This window comes from Bos javanicus, chromosome X, assembly GCF_032452875.1.
Source record: "Bos javanicus breed banteng chromosome X, ARS-OSU_banteng_1.0, whole genome shotgun sequence".
Lineage (NCBI taxonomy): Eukaryota > Metazoa > Chordata > Mammalia > Artiodactyla > Bovidae > Bos > Bos javanicus.
This window is the reverse complement of record NC_083897.1, coordinates 124,464,795-124,486,604: the sequence shown is the minus strand read 5'-3', so window position 1 is coordinate 124,486,604 and position 21,810 is coordinate 124,464,795. Positions and strand designations below refer to the sequence as shown.

The following is a 21,810-nucleotide window of genomic DNA, read 5'->3' as shown; positions in this document are numbered from 1 at the left end:
TAGATCTTCTGCCCATTTTTTGATTGAGTTGTTTTCCTTATTTTTGACATTGAGCTGCATGAACTGTTTGTATATTTTGGAGATTAAGCCCTTGTTGGTTGCTTCATTTGCAAATATTTTCCCCCATTCTGAGAGTTCTCTTTTCGTTTTATTCATGGTTTCCTTTCTGTGCAAAAGCTTTTAAGTTTAATTACATCCCATGTGTTTATTTTTTGTTTTTATTTTCATTACTCTAGAAGATGGAACAAAAACAATCTTCCTGCTATTTATGGCAAAATGTGTTCTGCTGATGTTTTCCTCTAATAGAGTTTTATAGTAACCAGCCTTACATTTAAGTCTTTAATCCATTTTCAGTTTATTTTTGTGTATGGTGTTAGGAGGTATTCTAATTTCATTCATTTACATGTATCTGTCCAGTTTCCCCAACTGTGTGTACTTTCTTTTTATTAATCTGTCTTTTGTTTCTTAAGTTATTTGTATTAGAAAAATGAACGTTTTCTGTTTTCAGGTGCAAAATACTGATCTAGTACATCCCCAAGCCCCCAAGGAAGCCAGCTGTGCTTAACAACTCCCCCAGAGGAAACCCAGAAGACATGGCTGAGGAAGGCTTCTTATAGCACAAATTGTTTCCATGTCTTGGCTATTGTAAGTAGTGTTGCTATGGACTAGCATGTATCTTTTAGAATTATATTTTTGTCGAGATACATGCCCAGAAGTGGGATTGATGGATCATATGGCAACTCTATTTTTAGTTTTTTTGAGAAATCATTTGAAATTTCATGTGTGTGTTCCCAAGGCCTTTTATGCTCCACCTCAGAGGTCTGATGGCTTAGGAGCACTTGCACACATGCTTGTTGGGGCCTGGAGCTTTCTCTGAAGATAAGCCCTAGACTCTGCCCATTTCCCTTCTGTGTCCTTGCCACCAACAGGCTGAAATGGGATTTCTGCTTTAAACCATGACCTTGGATCCCAATCTTGGCAGGACCTTTAAGAATATAAGGTGACTGAGGAATCTGAGCACATTGGGGGCTCCCCATTATTAATCAGAGTGTGTGAGGTAATTCTTTGGAGAAAAGTTAATAAGTACATACATGGGCTTCTCCAGTGGCTTAGTGGTAAAGAATTTGCTTGTAACACAGGAGAGGCAGGAGACCCAAATTTGATCCCTGGGTTGGGAAGATCCCCTGGAGGAGGGCATGGAAACCCACTCCAGTGTTCTTGCCCAGAGAATCCCATGGGCAGGGAAGCCTGGTGGGCTAAAGTCCATGGGGTCGCAGAGTCAGACACAACTGAGCGAGCATGCAGGAGTTGATGGCACTACACAAATGCACATGATGTGCTCAGGGCAACAGAACTTTCTGGTGCTTTTTACTCTTCCTGTAGCATCCTCAGCTGACACTGACTTTCTAGTTGAAAGCACCTCCAGTTGTCACCCATTGCCCACTCCCCTTTCCACAGGCCCAAATTAAGAGGATCCAAGTTCCCAGGGGGACAATGAATAATCCTGCTGAATCAGATATTTCTCATAGCACATTTCAGAGTGTGCGCTCTACCAAGCACAGAGGCAAGGCTTTTTGAGAACCATGTTACATGTTCACGAGCTTTCTCTGAGGTTCTTGCGTGGCATCTAAGGGCTTATGTGCCCACCCTGAAGGCTGTGAAGGCTGGATGGATGATGATGTGTTTATGCACATAAACCTAAATAACAAAAATCATTTAAAAGGTAAGTAGAGCATCGAACCATACTAAGTCTTTACAGCTTATTTTAGGTGCACGGTGTCAATATCACACAAGAATTAACAATATCCATCTATTTTTTGATTACAGCAGTTGATGGCAAGTAAGTCAAATCCTCAGCTGACCTTGCCAATCTCAGGAGGTTGTGTGCTGCTACCATGCATTCGTTACAGTGGCAGAATCTCCTATATGCAGAAGTGCTAACTTACACAAAGTGACAAGTCTCAATGTGTCATATCTGAAAATTAAAAAAGCTTATCTTTTAGGAGATAAAGTAGGTATTTGTACTCATTGTGCTTTCAGATGCCCCATTATAACCAAGATGGTTTTGCACAATCACAGGATCTTCATATTGACTGCTGGCAGGGCCTGGAAATCCTCCCCTTTCTGGTATGAATCTACTCCTGTCCCCAACCATGCCCCACACCATCCCAGCAGAGTACGTGAAGGGGCTCCTTAGCCTGACGGTTCTCACTATGGGCTTAATTGACTGCAGGGGCATTGCTCAAAAGTTCTGAGGTGCATTTCTGTCCTTTGGTACAATTTTGGGGGTACGAAGTTTTCTCTTTTAGTTCCTGTGTGATAGTCTTTACCACCTCCTATACCTTGTTCTGAACCCTCATCTTTAGTTTTTCAGGCAGTCTTCCACCAGATCATATCCCTTGAAACTATTCCTCACCTCCACTGTACAATTATAAGGAACTTGATTTAGGTCATATCAGAATGGCCTAGTGATTTTCTCTACTTTCTTCAACTTAAGTCTGTATTTTGCCATAAGGAGCTTATGATCTGAGCCAGAGTGAGCTCCGGGTCATGTTTATGCAGACTATGTAGAGCTTGTCCATTTTCAGCTGCAAGTATTCCTTTACTTCCTACTTTTCCATTTCAGTCCCCTATTATGAAAAGGACATTTTGGGGGGATGGTAGTTCTAGGCTGTGATGTACATCTTCATAGCACCACTGGACTCTAGCTTCTTTGGCATCAGTGGTTGGAGCATAGACTTGGATTACTGTGATGCTGAATGCTTTGCCTTGGAAATGAACCAAGAACATTGTGTCCTTGTGCACACTACACCCAGTACCTGCAGTTTGCACTCTTTTTGACTATGAGACTGCTCCATTTCTTCTAATGGATTTTTGCCCACAGATACAATGGTAATCTCAATTAAATTCACCCATTCCTGTCCATGTTAGTTGTCTGATTTCTAAAATGTTGACGGTCACTCTTGCCATCTCCTGCTTGACCAATTTCCATTGATTCATGGACCTAACATTCAAGGTCCCTATGTAGTACTGTTCTTTACAGCATCGGACTTTACTTTTACCACCAGACACATCCACAACTAAGCGTCGTTTTGACTTTGGCCCAGTCTCTTCATTCTTTCTGGAGCTATTTCTGGGCTCTTCCCCAATAGCATATTAGACACGTACTGACCTGGGGGGCTCAGGTATCTCCCCCTGGTATGATCTCCTGGTATCATATCTTCTTGACTTTTCATGATGTTCATGGGGTTCTCAAGGAAAGGATACTGAAGTGGTTTGGTATTCTCTTCTCCAGTGGACGCATTTTGTTAGAATTCTCCACCATGACCCGTCCACCTTGGGTGGCCCTGCAAAGCCTGGCCTGTAGCTTTTGAGTTACAAAAGGTGTGATCCACGTGATCATTTAGGTTAGCTTAGTGTGATTGTGGTTTTCATTCTAGAGGATAGGGCATTGTAGTTCTTCTGTCTGCCCTCTGAAGAATGGGTTTAAGAGGCTTGTGGAAGCTTGCTCATGGGAGGGACTGGCTATGAGGAAACCTGGCTCTTGCTCTATTGGGTGGGGTAATGCTCAGTAAATAAATAAATAAAAATTAAAAAAGCATAAAGAAATATGTAATTATATCAATATGAGTAAAATCATTAATGATATTTGTAGCCATTCGTTTGTTATTGAATACCTCATTAAGGATTTTGAACACAGAGAGAAATATGTGAGATGTAGCTAATATGGAGGAGGATGAAACTTCCCTCTGCCCTTCTAGGTTTTTGCGGGTGGTCGAAGAATTAAACTGATGTCAGATAGATTAATAGGATAAAATAAAAGTATAATAACACATAGCCGTGAGAGAGACCCAGGAAAACTGAATATTCATCAACATGGCCAAAGCCCAGAGCCAAAGAGAAAAGATCATTTTAATGGTAGTTCTTTGGGACTTGAAAGGATAGGAAGGCAGTTCACATGGAAATGGGAAAGGGAATGTTGGTAAACAAATATTTTCTGTGCCAGGCAGAGACCCCGGGCCACAGAGTGGACTCTCATCTTTACGCCCTGCCAAGATTTCGCCACCACACCTTGCCCATAATCTTTGCCGCTGTCTCTGGTCATAGTTCTCTCCAGGGAACAGGACCTTTGTCTACGTTCTTTCAGGCAGTTAGGCCAAAGGTCAGGTTCCTTTCTGAATCTTTTGGCCTTGATTGTTTTCAGTTAGAATAATCTGTGTATCAAAAGAGACATTTTGAGATGGCATGTTTTGCTCCCCCATACTAACTAGGATAGTAAAACCAATTACAGTAAAGAAGAGAAATTTAAAAAGTTATTAATCCTAGTTTCCTTTGTATAACATTTACATTTTGAAAGATACATGTTAACATATAAAAACACTCTGTGAAATAACAGCCTATGAAGGAAAAATCTGATTTACTTTGCATTGTTCTTTGGAAAATCCAGGCAAGAGTACAGGAGTGAGGTGCCATTGCCTACTCCGTCGGAAAGTCAAGGAATGTTTAAATAAAAGTACATTTACAGTCACTGTTTAGAGTCAATGGCAGCAAATATTTCTTGCAGTATGTTGCTTTACAATGTTGTGTTAGCTTCTATTCCACACTAAATAATCAGACATACATATGCATATATCCTCTCACTTTGGATTTCCCTCGCATTGAGGACATCCCAGTGAATTAAGGAGAGTTCCCTGTGCTATACAGTATATTCCCAACGGTTGTCTATTTTATACATAGTATCAATAGTGTTTATGTGTCAATCCCAATATTCTAATTCCTCCCACCCTAACCCTTTCCCCCCTTGGTACCATGCATTTGGTCTCTATATCACTGTCTTCTTTTCTGCTTTGCAAATAGGGTCACCTATGCCATTCTTCTCGATCCGACATATATACGTTAATATTCAATCTTTGTTTTTCTCTTTCTGACTTCCTTCTCTGTATGACACTCTCTAGGTCCATCCACCTCTCTAACAATGACACAGTTTTGTTCATTTTTATGGCTGAGTAATATTCCACTGGGCTACCCTGGTGGGTCAATGGTAAAAAATCTGCCTGTCAATGGAGGAGCCGTGGGTTCAATCTCTGGGTCAGGAAGATACCCTGAAGAAGTAAGTGGCAACACACCCAGTATTTTTACCTGGGAAATCCCAAGGACAGAGGATTCTGGTGAGCTACAGTCCTTGGGGTCTGAGAAGAATCGGATACAACTTAGTGACAAAATAACAAGAACAATATTCCATCGCATATGCCTCCACAGCTTCTTTATACTTACATCTGTCAATGTACATCTACGTTTCTTCCATGTGCTGGTTGTTGTAAACAGTCCTGCAGAGAACATTAGAGTGCTTGTCTCTTTTTGAATGATGGGTCTGTGTTCTCTATGGCAGAGTTAATGCTGACCTGTAAGAAGACTTACGCCAAGGAGGACCTCTAGGACTGCTTCTGCCAGTGCCCCCATCCCTGTGGTGAGCCCCAGCTGATCCATGCCTCCACAGGAGACTGTCGAACACTTGGAGGTAGGTCTGATTCAGTCTCCTGTGGAGTAAATGCTCCTTTTCTCTGGGTCTTGGTGCATGTGAGACTTTGTTTGTGCCCTCCAAGAGTGGTGTGTCTGTTTCCCCTACTTGTCTGGGAGTCCTATAATCAAATCCCACTGCCCTTCAAGGTCAGATGACCAGGGAATTCCAAGTCCCTTTGTGAGAACCGCAGGCTGGGTTCCTTGATGTGAGGTGCAGAACTTTCACAATCGTGGGAGAACTTCTTTGGTATTTTTGTTCTCTAATTACCTACTCAGGGGTATGGGATTTGAATTCATTGTGATTGTACCCCTCCTATTATCTTGTTGCGACTTCCACTTTTTCTTTGAACGTGGGGTATCATTTTCGGTGTGTTCCAGTGTCCTCCTGTTGATAGTTGTTCAACAGCCAGTTGCAGTTATGGTGCAGGAGGAGACAAACAGACATCCTCCTACACCACCGTCTTGAAACAGAAACCTCTGAAATACACTTTGGAGTAGTGAGATGACAGGAGAACTGAAGGACACTAGGTCTGCCTCAGGCTGGGAGGAGTGGAACAGTGTGGCCTCTCGACAGATGCAGACCAAATGTCTATTTCCAGCTCTGTCACAAGTCTTGTGAACTTGAGAAGATTACCAAATTCATAATCTGCAAAGTGAGTCTTCTAAACCCTATTTTGTAGAACTATTGTAATGTATGTGATATTTATAAAGTTCTTGCAATAATGGATTTCAAAGAATGACATTTATTCCTCTGATAATTATGACCACAGACCATAGTATCAACTTTTTGTGAATTTTTTTTTTTTTTTACTTGCATGAGATATCAGAAATATGTGGCACTTTTGGAATGAACCAAGTTCTGCTTAGTAAAACTAAATAAAATTTCCCCATTTGTAAATATGCCATTTGAATGTAGAGGAATCTCCCCTGCCTGTATGCTACTCAGAACTTCTAGAATTTGTGTCAAGGACAAAGATCTTCCCTTCCAGTTGCCTTTTCATCCATACCACCACCCCCTATTTTCATTAATTTCACCAGCACCAAAAGTGTAGCCTTCATTTGAAGTTCCCCAAATTATGCTTAAAATAGGTAGTAGAACATTTCTGTAACATAGTGGCCTCTGACCCCAGTGTGGAGAGTGCTGTTACAGTGGGTATTAGATATCTCAGTTCAAGGAAATACCATCCTTTTTTCTGGCAAACACCCTGGAGGCAGTGGGGTTAAATCCCCAGTTTGTGCACTGTATTTCCCTATACTGGGGCAGGAGCACAGAACCCATTTTATTCCTGTCCCAGGTGGAGAGTCTCTCTGTTTTACCCACAGTCTCAAAGTAAGAATCAAGGGTAATCTTCCATTCCATTCTTCAACTTCTCAACTTAAACCCCGCATTTGAGGGTCACCCCCTGCCCTCAATTCACTCAGCCTCATTTAGCCCACCAACCCACCTAACTTCAAATTACATCCTCAAGGGAACTGCAGTGTTCCAAAGCGCCCACATCTGTCTCCTCAAAGCATTTACTTTTGACTTGCTCTAATCTGAAACCTCCTCTGTTCTCATCCCTTGTTTCAACTTGTCATATGTTTAGGTCGCAAAGGGTATCTCCCCATCTGCTTGATATGGTGGCAACTTATAGACACTTACCTTCTATGGACAGTGGCTCAGGCTTCTTTTTATTACTATCCCCAGTTCTGCCATGGAGCATTCCAAGGAGTAGATACTCAATTAGTGGTTGGAAATACGAGTGACAATGGTAAAGTTGTCTACTGTATTACTATTTAATTTCTCCCACAATCTTGAATAAACTCAGGAAATACTTTTACTAAAAAGGAGTATGAAAAGAATTTAACAAAACCAAAAACTTAACAAAATTTACTTTTTCTTTTCTTTTTTACTTGATCTAAGTTATTTTACCACAGAGTCTCTTCAAATTTGCATGAAAATCCCTCTTCCATTGCTGTGTTTTCTTGTTCTAGATCACACAGCAATCAAAAGTTTCTAAATCTGCATTATAAAATATAAAAACTTTAACTGGAACCTGATAAACAGTAATAAATATGTGATCCATATTTTCACCAGCGGAATACTGATTTCCTGTTTTTGTCCTCCCGAAGAGAAAGAATTTATTGGAGAGACAGGGCAGTTTTAAGTAGCAGTTTTATTAAGCAGAGCAAAATTACACTCCTGAGAAGGATGAGAGCAGGCTGTCTGGAAACCAGAAGCGGTCCTGCCATGTGGTAGGGTCATGTGTGTCTTGTGACATTTGACTGACAAGTTGATGGACAGCTTTAGGTTATATAAGTTTTCTCCTAGTGTGCAGGCAGTTACTCAAGAGTACCCAAGCAAAATCCATGGAGTGGGAGGGAAGACAGAAACCACAGTGCTATTTTTATAAATATGGCATCATGAACCCTGGGTTACATTAGTCGCACCTGTGACACCCCGTGCTGGCAGTTTTGTCTTGCTTGGTCCTGGCATGGCTGGAAGCCTAGTGGTGGTCATTGGCCAGAACAGGGAGCCTTTCTGGGTGTGCTCTGATCACCAGTGTTCAGGTGGGGAAGAGGAAGACAAAGCATCCCTGGCTGCTAACCTGGCTCAAGTATTATACTCCCAATTAGATTCTGAACAGGGAACAGCCATCGTTCCCATGGGAAACGGTTGGGAGTTTGTCATGTGATAGCTGTCTCCCAGCTGAGTGCTGAATCTGTATATAGTTGTCCTTTCTGCCTGAGAGGGTGTCTGAGCAAGGATGATATAAATGTCCTTCTGGGTTAATTCAAAAGTCATAGATGTCTAAACTTGTCTAGATATTTTTTGGGGTCATCTGAGAATTGTCCCTAATCTTGTTTTATCCAACTGAGATCCTGCGTGGAGAGGGGAACTCAGATTCTTATGGAAGTCTGGTGGGCCCTATGACTTCCTGAGGTGGATAGAGTTTAAGGAGTTCTGGAGTCCCAGGTTAGAGGGCAAAGCATTGGTGATGGGGGCCGGGAGTAGTGGTGTTCAATGCTGAGTACAAATGAAGAAGAGGTCTGTGGTCCAAGAGACTCCTTCTTTTGTCCAGAAAGAGTTCCTGTGAACAGGGCTCAGTGGCTGGCTGATGGTTAGTATCATCTGGAGAAGGGAAAAGGCTTTTGTAGGCAAATTTAGCATTGCCAAGCCAGCAGAGTCTACCTGGCAAGTCTTTCAAAGTTCAGAGTTTTTCCTAAAGGCAAGGAAGACTTGGACATAAGGGACCTCGCTGGAATCCTAAGGGCAAGTCTTCAGCGATGGACAGTCAGTTACCCATCTGAAAAGGAAATGATGAATGCTCATAAGGGGCTTCGGGTGTCACTGAATTCCCTTATGGACTTTTCATGGCTGTGGCATCCCTCACCTGTGATCTTGCTGGGCAGAATGTGGTTCAGTTCTCGCCCCAGGGGCCGTTGTGTCTTCCCTGAGTATTTTTTTAAGAAATTATTTATGTATTTCATTTTGGTTGTGCTGGCTCTTCCTTGCTGCGTGTGTGTTCTCTAGTTTCGAGGAGCAGGGGCTACCCTTCATTGGGGTGCACTGGCTTCTCATTGTGGTGGCTTCTCTTACTGTGGAGCACAGGCTCTAGGACGCATGGGCTTCACTAGTTGCAGCAAGAAGTGGTAAAGTAGAAGAAGTGTTAGGAGATTGCTGTTGTTGTTCAGTCTCTAAGTCATGTCTGACTCATTGTGACCCCATGGATTGTAGCCCTCCAGGATCCCTGTCCATGGGATTCTCTGGGCAGGAATACTGGAGTGGGTTGCCATTCCCTTCTCCAGGGGAACTTCCCAATCCAGGGATCGAACCCCGGTCTCCTGCCATTTCAGGTAGATTCTTTACCGTCTGAGGCACCAGGACAGCCATATTTCAGAAGGTAGCCAGAAAATTTTTAGCTCAATGTCTTTTCTTTTCTTTTGTTTGTCCATTCTCACCCTATCCTGTAGACACTCTCAGCTTGAATTTTATAAACAGAAAATGGAGGCATTCATGGCATACAGTGTCTGGATTTGGACACCAAAGGCAAAGATACTGGGAGTCTAGGTGCAGAGAAATGCAGAAGAAAGTGACTTTCATTCTAGCCCTATGAGCCAGTTTAACAGGCCATAGTTTAAAATTTTCGAAGGGGTGGCATGGAGACCTCCTCTAGCTGAAACCTATCACATCAGGTTTTGACTCAAATCCACATGGCCAGGACTCCAACCCCCAAAAATCCAGTTTGGGACTTGAACCATGGTCTTTTAATTAGAATCACTCACCTGGTAGCTGGTCTTAGGGCAGCTCAGGTTGTTTGTGTCTCAGCACAGAAGGAATTCAGCAAGAGGCAAAGTGTTAGGCAAGAAATAGATTAATATAGGATGCTTGTAAGAGATGCAAGCAGTCAGGTGACGGAACTCTGCCTGGACGATTAAGTGGAATACATTCTATAGTCAATGGAAAGTGGAGGACTAGGAAAGACTGCCTTATTTGAGTACAGGTCAGGCTTACATCACTGCCTCCCAATTCATTTGGAGCAGGAGAGTGTCTGACCTTATGAGGTCAAACTTGGATTATTGTAGAACTTCTTCAAATGGATAGAAGGGTCGTGACATTCCTCTTTTACCTAAAGGCCTGGGGAACATCTCATGTATTATTTATGGCTTTATATTTAAACAAACCTGCCTTCTTCCACTACATTCTGATACCTTTCTTGAACGATGTTAACTTACAATGGTCTACCAATTGTTCCTATGTTTCTCTACCTCTATTTGCGTCCTAGACTTCTAGATCTTCCAGTCTGTCTGTCTGTGGTCAAGGCCTCATTCTTGTCTGACTCTTTGCAACCCCATGAACTGCAGCACTCCAGGCTCTCTGTCCATGGGATTCTCCAGGCAGGAATACTGGAATGGGTAGCCACTTCCTCCTCCAGGAGATATTCCAGAACAGGAATCAAACCTTCATCTCCTGCATTGCATGTGGATTCTTTTCCACAGAATCACCTGGGACAGCTACCTGTATCCTATGCTATTCTATCCCTGTCATATGGAGGCAGGCTCCTGGAGCCAAGAGTTGTTGATTCTCCTGGTGGGAGCCTTCTAATGAAGGTCTCCAGCTTGGACTATTGTCTGGAATTTAGTGAGCAATTTTCTTCCCAACAAGTGGAAGGGGCAGCTATGCATGTGCAGAAACATCAAAGGTAAACTTGCCTAGCAAGGACTTGAGGGGAGGAGCATGCCACTTGGTTTGAAGCCTTCCTTCAATTCCCTTTATCATGGAGGATTGGAAGGACAAATGCCCAGGGAAATCAGTCTGCACAGAGTAGCTGACCCACGTATGAAAGAACTGTCTTCCCTGCCACATCAAGGGTTACCTGAAGCTCCTCTGGAGAAATGACCAGGGGTCCTCTGGGAACTGTTGGGAGGTCTTGAAGTTCCTATTTACCTGAGGACATGTGCTCAGAGTAAGGCCCCCAACTCTCTGAGACCGAATAGAAGAAAGTAGAGGTTGCCTAACTTGCCACATCTACCTGTGGTCTCTCAGGACAGAAAGCTGTGACTGGAAATTGAGGCCTTCTGAATGCTGGCTGCACCTGTCCTCAGTCAGGCTCCTAGGAAGACCTGTATTTCCTCCTTCTCTTCACTATTACTGTCCTCTCTCCAGGTCCCCACACTGACTTCCCATCTCCTAACGAGGCCTGTCCTCTCATGCTACAGCCTTAAATTCCCTGAGACCTCCTCAGAGGATGTGAGGGCTGCCAACCTGTGGTCACTCATGGCTGACCCGAGGGGAGGGATTCTATAAAAGTGGTATAGTGTGAGTGGTTCCTTAATCCTCATGGTCCTCTACTTGACTCTTGGCATGACCTGGAATTCGTCCTGAGGTTGACCCCTGAGCCCCAACACCTCACCTCCTGAGATGCTCTAAAAAGAAATGTGTAGGGTGCATCATGCCCACATTCCCAAATTTGCCAGTGTGAGGGGTAGAGGGGCAGGGCTGTGTTCTAGGTGCCGTCCCTTTATTCTCACTTGGAGTCAGTAGCTTCCACTCTGTACTGAAGTGAGGCTTCTCCCAGTAGACTAAGGCTCTCAGCTCCCTGAGACCACTCCAGAGGAAAGAGAACATTTCAGCCAGAAAGCTTTCTCCTGGGTCTCATAGGACTGATATCAGGGGTGGGCCTCCACACTCTCCCCTGTTCTGGGCTGAGTGGTCCTCTTGCCCCTCATTCAGGGACCTCATCCTCACTCCTGACCAGACCCAGACTGCAGCCTCCACTCACCTGAGGCTGTGCTCCTCAGAACAAAGGCATTACTTTCTTGGAAGTTCTGGATTGGAAGACAGGATGAACCAGATGTGTGCAAAGCTACTGGGGCCTTCTGAGGAGGAGAACATTCTAGGGCTCCCCTCTCTTCTGGAGTCAAGTGGTCCCCCTGTCTTAGATCAGGTTTCTTATCTTGACTTCTGGTAGCATATGGGAATCCACCCTCTCTACTGGCTGAATCAGCTGGCCTGTGGCCAAGGCTTTTGCCTTCTTGAGACAACAGAAGCGGGCGTGAGAGAGCTACTCCCTGGCTACCCTTGCCTGTTCCTCCGTGCCATCCCCCTTGCTATGGGTGGGGGGGGGTCCACTCATCAGCACCCAGTGTCCTCACTGTAAATCCTATGAAGGCCTGTTAGGATCTCCTACTTGGGCAGAATTGGAGCTGCTGCCAAAAGACCAAGATGCTCAACTCCCTGAAAACCCCTCCACCTTTGCCCTGCAGGAAAGGAAGGCATACCTCAGACAGACTGCTCTCCCCATGGCCACACAAGGCAAGAAGCAGGATATAGTTTGTGGGACCCCTAGTGTCCTAAAATCTTCCCCTTGATAAATATCAGAGGCTGGGACTCTTCCATCCATTGACCTGAGGACACAGTGCTTAAGCTAAGGCTTCTATGTCCCTGAGAATCAAGAAGGATAAATGAGGGCATATTGATCTTTTCAGGGTATCTGACATTGCATGTGTTCATGACCACATTGTCCCTGAGTAGTTTTGTCTTCTTTCATACCATTCATTTATCAGCATTTTCTAAACTTTATTCCAAAACAGTTCTTTGGGACAGGGCCCCATGTATCCAACGAGACACATTTTTTGGAGTGTTTAGAGGAAAAATGAATGAAACAATATGCCTGGCTTAGGCTGGGAGAAGTGACACATTGTGGGCTCTGCACCAATCCAGGTCGGGGGACTAGTCCTAGGAAGGTCACTTCATCAGTTTGTGAACTTGAAAATTTGCAAGTTATCCATGCATAAATGGAGTCTGCTAAATCTGATCCTGCATGAATGCTGGAATGCATGTTCTACATATAAAGCAGTGGCATACTGATTAAGTATTGGTTTGTAATAAGTGGAAGTTATGATTACTATGAACCCCTCAAATACCACCTTCCCATCTGAGTTTACTTTTAATCCAGGAGACAGCAGAGAATATGCAGTGAATTAGGACAAAAGAAACAAATATTCTTAAATGAGCTAAATAAGTCAAAGTATTTTTTTTATTTTTACTAAAAGAAAGTTTAAAAGAAAGGTAAACCACAACTTAAAGACTTTTTACTGTATTCTTTTCTCCATTTTCTTTTTGATTCTCAAAAGTTTCTGTGGTCTTCTTTCACATTAGCATGAAAATCACTCTTGCAGTGCTATGTGACCTACTTTCAGATCATAAAGACAATACAGATGGATCCTGAATTTCTTTTATATCTACCAAAACTGTACCTTTAAAACTTTTAAAACAGCAGTGAATATAACAGCAGTATCATTACCAAATTAATACTCTGAGGAAAAACAACCTCTTAGAAGTAAAAATATTGGAAAAAAAAAAAAACAAAAAAACTAAACAAATAATATGTAGAAGTTACTCATGTGAAACAGAAAGAGAAATGTGATCGAAAGAAATGTGATCTAACCCCCACTACCATGCACACTTTAGAAGCTTCACTACTCTTCAAGAAAAGTTCTCTTCTAATGTCATGTTATCTTGTTTGCATTGTGAACAATATATTCAGTACTTTCAGTGTGTTTTACAAATACCCAAACTTTTAAAACATTAAAACAGCTGGAAACTATGATTTATATGATTCATACATTTGAATTCTTAAGCACAATAAACCTTATCAAAAGTAAGAACATTTGAAAATACTAAACACCTCCTTCACCTCTTTACATTTCTAATTTAAATCATTGTTCATTAGGTATTTCTCATGTGAATACAATAAAACAGATATATATTTTGTTAAAAGAAACTAGACCTAAACTCGCTTACCATTTAAACTGTAAGATATGGGCTTTGTTCCCTCCACCCCTAAGACTCTGCACTACTTAGGAGGTTGACTGCTCTCTTCCAACACAAAGGGAACAAAGTGCCCTGCCCCCCTCCCTAAATGTGGGAGGAGCTGCAGGACTTGGCCCTGGAAGGGGCACTGGCCTCAGCCATGGTGGGAGCCCTGGCCGCACCTCTCTGCTCTGCTCTCTCCACCTGATCTCTCAGAGCCTCGTCATAAAGGTCTGGGAAGGAACTAGGGACCCTACCGTGGAACTTGGCTAGAACCTCCAGTACCTTCATCTTGCTGGTCTCAGCACAAGCTCTTGGGCCCCAAAGGAACTCGTAGCGTGGAAGATCACTATTGGGTACCTGGCGGTAGTTCAGGTACTCCTTCTGCACTAGATCTTTGGTGATGAGCCTTCTGGGCTCCCCAAAGATGCAGTGCCTCCTCCCAGCATAGATCCCCAACATACTGAGGAATTCCCAGATCTCCTCCTCAGTGGCGCGGTTACCATTCATGAAGATGACCCCCAGGAGCACCATGAGGAGACGGGACTTGGGCAGCGCCCCCTCATCACGCCGACAATCGTTTCCCCTGAGGTTGAGCTTCCTGATGAGGGTGTAGATGTTCCCTCTACGGTCGATTTCCTTCATCTCCAGGCCAAAGACCAGCTCCACGCGCTCACGGGCTGTACTGAAGATCTCAGGGAAGTGCTGCCTGTACTTCCTGCTGACGATTTTCATCAGGGCATTCTGCGTGATGGGCTCCTGCTTGGTGTACTTCTCCAGCAGGAACTCCACGAGTTTCCTGGCCTTCCTGGCCAGAGGATCTTTGCGAGTGCTCTGAGTGGAAGGGGCTGCCTGGGAGGCACCTGAACTTTCCTCCTCAGGGCCCTGGGCACCTTCATCAGATCCTGCACATGAAGGCCCTGCATCAGGAGAGCTAGGGGCCATGGCTCCCTGAAGCTCCTGGCCATCGCCAGCAGCAGGGGAGCTCGGGGGAGAACCCTGAGGGGCAGAAGAGTGGGAGGAGGGGCACTCCTCCTTCGGGGCTGCAGCAGCACTGGCCTGGGCCTCCTGAGTGTCCCCTTGAACCTCGTGGCGTTTCCTGCGGGCATGGGACTTGCTCTTCTGCCTCCGAGGCATGGTGACAGCAGGTCAGGGACCGCAGGTGGGAGTGCGGGCAGGAAAGCAGGCAGGAAGGCACCTGGAGGAGGGACAAGGACATGCTGTGAGAACCTTCAGCAAGGAGAGTCCTCCCTGGCTTGAATGGAAGCCGCCTCTGGGGGATCCTCGAGGCCAGTGCTCTAGGACCCACGGGCTCCTGTTCTCCTGGTCAGCCTGTCCCCTGAAACCACTGAGTAGCAAGGCAGAGTGAGCCCTGGGGCACAGCAGACAGTCCTGCCTGGGCGTTAAAAGGGGGACCAGTGGGGGCTGGCAGGGGAGGCAGGTCCTCTCAGCTGACATTCAGAGTCAGGATGAAAATTGGTGCGAGACACCCCCATATCGAATGCCCCCTTTCCCGTACCCAGCCCCTTCCCTCTCCTGTCTGAAACTGATGGTGCCACCTTCCCTGTCACCCCAGACGAGGAGAGGAGGGCATACTCAGCCCCCCACTGAAGGGTCCCAGGACCTGCCCTTCTGCTGTCTCGTGGCTGCCCCTTCACAACCAGGCTCCAAGCTCCCCTCTCAGACCGCTGCCCCACTTCCCGATGTTTGGCCGGAGGGTAGCGCTGAGCACAGGGGAGGGTCCTGAGTCGCCTGTTTGTCGGGGAAGATGGCCCTCATCCTGAATCTTCCCGAACCCTGACATCCTCCCTCTACTGACCAGCTGCCAGCCCCTCAGACCAAAGTCCCCTCTTCTTTGAGTGTCCTGTGTCCGAGGTCGCAGTGAGGGAGCCCCCCAGCCTTTACAGCTGCCCGGCGGCTGCCCGGATAATCCGCAGCCAAATGGCGGTGAGTGGGGGTTACACATGGCTGCCGTTCTGGTGTATGGAGACCCTCAGTCCCCCCGGGGGTCCCTCCTTCACTCCACAGGGCTCGTCGCTCTTTCTCTACTGAACGGAGCTGGGGTCCAGCAGAGCCTGACCGAGGCATTCTTTCCCGAGACCCCCTAGGGGTTAGTGGATAGTCTTGGGGCCTGAGAGCTAGGCCGGATCCTCTGGTCTGAGTGCAGGGGTAGGGCGGCCGGAGGCTGTGTGGCCCCCTCTTTTCAGAGGGAAAAGGGAATGGGGGTACAGAGACTTGTCCCTGCACTCGTAACTCACGTCACCTCCGATCTTGACACCCGATGACACTTGGGACTGCTCCCTCTGGCCACCGTCAACGGCAGCTCTCAGAGATACCGGCACTGCCAAGGATGGCGTCGCTCCCCCAGCGTGCTTAGGAGGACGTCACTTCCTGTCATGCGCATCTGGGCTCCAGGAGGACAGCAGGGGCGGGACCTGGACAGGCGGGGTTCCGGGGGAGCTTCTCACAGGATTGGCACATGGACTTTCGCTTGACTCTTAAGGGGTCCTGGGACGTCCCTGTCCTGAACTGTCAGCTGGCTCACTCCATGCCTCTCACTCGTGTCAGCACTCCCAACAGGAAGAATTGGGGAGCCCAAGCCTAACAGCCTTCCTGGAGCCCATGAGACCAACACCGAAGGCTCTCTTGGGCTCTCTCTTCTATAGTAAGCGATGCTCTGTCATTTTCCATGGCTTCCCTTAACCCCTGTAGATTCTGGGCTACGTCCCGTCTGCTGACCTGAGGCCAAGGCCTCATGTTGAAGGTGTGAACCCTCGAGTCTCCTGGTATGAAATGCACATACGTCTCATCTCACCATTTCTACCCGAGGGTTCCTGGAAATGGCTGCTACAGGTAAGATGAGCTGAGAGGGAGGGATGGGAGACTGTCTTCTGTGGTGTGGAACCCCTCACATCTCACTCAGAAACTTCATTCATATTGACTGCTGACAGGGCCTGGAAATCCTTCCCTTTCTGGTATAAGTCCACCCCTGTCCCCAACCATGCTCATACAATTCCAGAAGAGTAAGTGAAGGGGCTCCTTAGCCTGACAGTTCTCACTGTGGGCTCTCAGTCGACTGCAGGGTCATTGCTCAAAAGTTCTGAGATGGTCATTTTGTACAATTACTGTGATACTAACTTTTCCGTTTTAGTCCCTGGGTGATAATCTATTAGGTGATCATTTAAAAGGGCCAGTTCTCATCGACTAGCATTCCCTGGTGGCTCAGACCATAAAGAATCTGCCTGTGGTGCGGGAGACCTGGGTTCAATCCTTGGGTTGGGAAGACCCCTCTGGAGGAGAACACGGCAACCCACTCTGGAAGTCTTGCCTGGAGTTTCCCCTTGGACAGAGGAGCCTGGTGGGCTACAGTGCATGGGGTCGCAAAGAGTCAGACACAACTGAGTGGCTAAGCACACACACAACAAACTTTGTGCTGGTTATTTCATGATCTGGGCCGTACTGCCACATCCAAGCCAAACTTTGGTGCCCCATGGTCCTGGCACGGGGCCTCGGAGATGCTGCCTCAGATTCCTTCAGTGAAGCAGTGGAGATTCATGATCCCAGGGCAGAGTGGAAGAATCCAGGGCTCAAGTTTAAAGCCTTTTGCAGCTGATCCTGTTGTCTGCTTCCCTTGCAGCCTGCACATCTGTGCCAGTCTCTTAAGTACTCCCCACCTGGGCACACATAGGGTCAAGTTCAGTGGAGACTTACTGTCCATCAGGGATTATTTATGTTTTCACTTTTGTTAATAGTTTTCTTTATTCCTTCCATAAGATTTCCGTGGTTACTTCTGGCTACAAAAAGCAGAAGACAGTGTTTCATTGTGGTCTCAGCTACTCTGAATGTGGTACTAAATCTGTAAAGGAGTTACAGAAATTTGACAGTCTTACAATATCTGTTCTTCATGAGTATACATAACATACTATTCTGTTTGAGCCTTCTTTTTCCTAAGACTCTCAGGAAATTCTTCTTGTTGCCTCCATGAAGACTGTATACATTTTTCTAGTTTCTTTGTAGGTAATTTTTTTCTATGGTTGCTTCTGTTTATGGTGCATTTTCTGTTGCTTGGTGTAAGTAACTGTTTGTTCTTCCAGACCAACTGGATGATTTTGCTGCCGTGATCTTTTTTTTTAATTTCAGATTTTTGAAGTCTCTTACATGTTTGAATATTTCCTGTCCTGTTTTCTAAGATTTTTAATTTGAGAATCAAGTTATTACTGTGATCTTTTGCTTTTCATTACTTCTGACTTTTATTCATTTGGCATTGTTGTATATAACTCTAGTGGTTATATGTACTTCTCTAGATTTTTTTCCTAGTTTTTAAATTCATAGATTTTTAACAACTATTTTTAATTAGAAGATAATTAAATGGTATGTCAGGTTCTCTTGTATGAAGCAGCTATAAGTATACATATATCTCCTCCCTCATGATCCTCCCTCCCACCCCTGACCTCACCCCTCTAGGTTGTCACAGAGCTGACTCCTTGTGTCACCCAGCAACTTTCCCCTCATGCCTGTCGTCCACATGGTAGTGCATATTTGTCCACGCCACTCTCTCAATTCGTCTCACTGTCTGCTTCCCCCGATGTGTCCACATGCCCGTTCTCTACATCTGTGTCTCCATTCTTGCCCTGCAAATAGATTTATAACTACCCTTTTGTGGCCTTTCTTTCTCATTCTCTTATCAGTATATTTTGCAGATAGAAGTTTTTAATATTAACAAGGTTCAGCTTATTATTTTCTTTCATGGACTGTGCTTTTGGTGTTGTGCCTAAAATCTCATTACCAAACTCAAGTTTTGCCCCTGTGTTATCTTCTAGATTTTCTTGCCTATTGCATATGGCATGTAGAATCCTAGTCCCTGACCAGCGATCAAACCTCTTCCCCCAGCAGTGGAAGTGTTGATTCTTAAACACTGGACTGCCAGGGATGTCCCTGCAATTTTTTATAAATAGCGAGTTTTTCATTTAGGTCTGTGATTCCCTTTGAGTTAATTATTTTGAGAGGTTTAGAGTTTGTATTTGGATTCATTTTTCTTAGATATGGATGTCTAGTTATCCCAGGACTGTAAGTTTCAAAGACTGTCCTTTTCCATTGAATTGCCTTTGCGCCTTTGTTAAAGGTTGGTTGAGTGTTTGGGGTGTCTGTTTCTAGATTTTCTGTTCTGTGGCATTGATCTGTCTATTATTCTGTTAATAGCATACAGTCTTGAGTATTGTAGCTTTAAAGTAAGTTTTGAAATCCAGTAATATCAATTCTCTAACTTTGACTTTTAATATTGACTTCAGTGGGTATTATGGATCATTTCATTTTTGACATAAAATTTAAATTGTTGGCTTCTATCTACAAGCTATCTTGCTGGAATTTTAAACAGAATTGCATTAAGTATCTAGGTTAAGTTGGAAATAAGTGACATCTCAACAATACAGCATCTCCCTATCTATGAACATGGCGTGTCTATTTATATAGATCTTCTTTAATTTTTTTCAGTGCAGTTTATGAGTTTTACTCATGTAAATCTTATACATATTATTTTAAAGAATTATTCCTAATATATTTTGATGCTAATGTAAATGGTATTAGGTTTTTAATTGCAAGTTCCATCTCTTTTTTGGAAAAGAATTGACTATTATGTATTAACTTTATCAATATGTTAATTCTATAGTAGATTAACTTTATTAATATATTAATTATATAGTAGTTATATATTTATAATATGCTAACCTTATTAACATATACTCCTGGATTATTAATGCCTGGAGTTTTCTTATTGTTGATGATTATAATTCCATTTTTCCCTTTCAAATATCTGTATCTTTTGCTTCCTTCCCATATCTCATTGCATTGACTAGAACTTTCAGTACAGTGTTGAATAGGCATGGTGAGAAGGGATATCCTCACCTTAGTGTGACAGCATCTGTCTTCTCACTATAAAGTATGATGTTTTACCTGTATTTCTTTTCAGATGTTGTATATGAAGCTGAGGAAATGCCTGTCTGTATCTAGTTTGCTGAGAATTTTTATGATGAATGGGTGTTGGATTTTATCAGATGATTTTTTTCCTTCATCTGTTGATCTCATCTTGTGATTATCTTCCTTAGACTATTGTTATTATGATTTATGATTACTGATTTTCAAATGTTGCACATCTGAAATGCATCCTACTTAGATATAGTACGTAATTCCTGCTATGGATTGTTAGGTTTCTTTTCTTATATTTTGTTGGGAATTTGGCTTCTATGTTTATGAGAGATATTTGTGTTCAATTTTTTTCTCTTAATTTCTTCATCTGATTTTGATATTCGAGTGTAATACTCACCTCACAGAAAAGGAATTAGGAGGTGTTCCTTTTGCTTCTATTTTCTGGGAGAGATTGTAGAGAATTGTCATTTCTTCCTTAAATTTTTGTTAGAATTCATCAGTGGAAACATCTGGATCTGTTACTGTCTTTATTGGAAGCTTATGAGTTATAGATTAAATTTCTTTAATAGATACAGACCTATTCCTAGTATCTATTTTTCTTTGTGAAAGTGGTGCTAAGTTACACCTTCAAGCAGTTTCTCAGTGGAACCTTTCCTTTTTTTAGGCACAGAGTTGTTTATAATATTCACTCATTATCCTTTTAATGTCCATGGAATCAGTAGTAATGGCCCCTCCTTCATTTCTACTATTAGTAATTTAATTTGTGTTTTCTCTCTTTGTTCTTGTTTAGCCTGGGGAGAATTTTATCTTCTTTTTATTTTGTATCTTTAAAGAAATTTCTTTGGGTTTTGTTTTTTTCTGCATTACCTTCCTTTTTTCAGTGTCATTGGTTTCCGCTTTGATTTATTCTTCCTCTGCTTTTTCTTTTCTTTCACAAGTTTACTAGTATAGAAGCTTAAGTTATTAATTGTAGGGGTTTTTTTTGTTATAGGCACTCAATGCTGTGTATACCTCTACTGATTTTGCTGTATCACACACCTTCTGATAAGCTGTAATTTTGTTTTCATTTTTTAAAAATATTTTAAAACTTCTCATTAGATTTTCTCTTTGGGTCATGTGTTATTTAGATGTTTATTGTTTAGTCTGAAAATAATCTTTAATTTTCCTGCTGTCTTTTTGATATCAATTTCTAGTTTATTTCCGTCACACTTTTCTTGTAATCGTGAGGGTTTTTTGTTTTGTTTTGTTTTTGATCTTTGTTTTAAATAGACACTCTCAGTAAAGGAAGATGAGGGGCTTATGTCAGATGTTGGCTGGAACAGATTCCTTTGGTAGCCTTGAACTTTTCTAAACAGGAACTCAGGGGTAGCCGAGTTGTCCTAGAACGTGGCCTTAGGTTGCTGTTAGAAGCCATGCTAGAGGTCAGTCAAGGTTCTTAATGTAGATGTTTGGACAGAGTTGTTCATGCCAATAGTTTCTGCAGTTCTCTGTTCCTAACCTCAGCTTGCAGTTCCAGGACACATTGCCCTTTTTATAGGTAAAGTCTGCTTGAGATCCCCAGAAGGGAGGGGATTGCCCACAGTGTAAGGTCAGGGTGCGGTGAGTTATGCCAAAAATCTAGAGAAGGATGCAGAGTCCCCCAGTTTTGGCCCCTGATGCAGTTCTGGTTCCGGGACCACACTGGGATTAAGCTCGAGGACTTACAGAGAAGAAACTCACCCAGTCAAGTCCCTGATTATTTGTTTGGTCTTAATTTGAACATCATGCAGTCTTCTCGGTTAAACTTCTCACCTCAAAATGGGTAGAGCCATAGAGGAAATGACAAAGACTGAGAGGAGAAAAGTCTTGGCCTCAGTAGGTGCCTTCACCATTGGAAATTCTGTGTCTACCAGGCCTAAGACAGTGTCAACTGCCACTCAAGTGTTCTTTGGGTATGCACAGCCTGGGCGTACTCCTCGCAGCTCTTAATTTAGAGGAGCCATGACACAGTGAGCTGACCCAGATCTTGCCCTGTGGGTCATGGAAAGAGAACAAAGCAGAGAGTGACAGCAAGCAAATTTTCATGGGAGAGA

General features: G+C 43.8%; 1 protein-coding gene and 1 long non-coding RNA gene across 12 annotated transcripts in view; one reads left to right on the top strand and one right to left on the bottom strand.

The window, feature by feature from the left end:
* LOC133241996 (uncharacterized) overlaps positions 1-21,810 on the top strand; it is a 52,387-nt gene that overhangs the window by 8,665 nt on the left and 21,912 nt on the right. For 7 of the 10 annotated variants that reach the window (XR_009734744.1, XR_009734746.1, XR_009734747.1 and 4 more), the window contains exons 1-2: positions 1,944-5,518; positions 16,529-16,669. This is a non-coding gene — a long non-coding RNA (uncharacterized LOC133241996). Of the gene's footprint in view, positions 1-1,943; positions 5,519-16,528; positions 16,670-21,810 lie in introns of those variants that run through there. The other 3 variants (XR_009734740.1, XR_009734741.1, XR_009734739.1) reach the window with 3 other exon arrangements.
* On the bottom strand, positions 13,020-16,177 carry LOC133241995 (melanoma-associated antigen B4-like). 2 transcript variants are annotated; one of them, XM_061407849.1, is made up of 2 exons: positions 16,080-16,177; positions 13,020-15,014 (listed from the first exon to the last, which is right to left on the bottom strand). In XM_061407849.1, the coding sequence occupies exon 2, from the start codon at positions 14,951-14,953 to the stop codon at positions 13,922-13,924; it is 1,032 nt and encodes a 343-aa protein (XP_061263833.1). In that variant the 5' UTR covers positions 14,954-15,014; positions 16,080-16,177; the 3' UTR covers positions 13,020-13,921. The 2 variants fall into 2 exon arrangements, with proteins under 2 accessions (XP_061263833.1, XP_061263832.1); XM_061407848.1 differs by having other exon boundaries at positions 13,048-15,014; positions 16,075-16,176.

Coding starts and splice junctions, on each gene's coding strand:
- LOC133241995 (XM_061407849.1), bottom strand. CDS start 14,953: ATGCCTCGGAGGCAGAAGAGCAAGTCCCATGCCCGCAGGAAACGCCAC.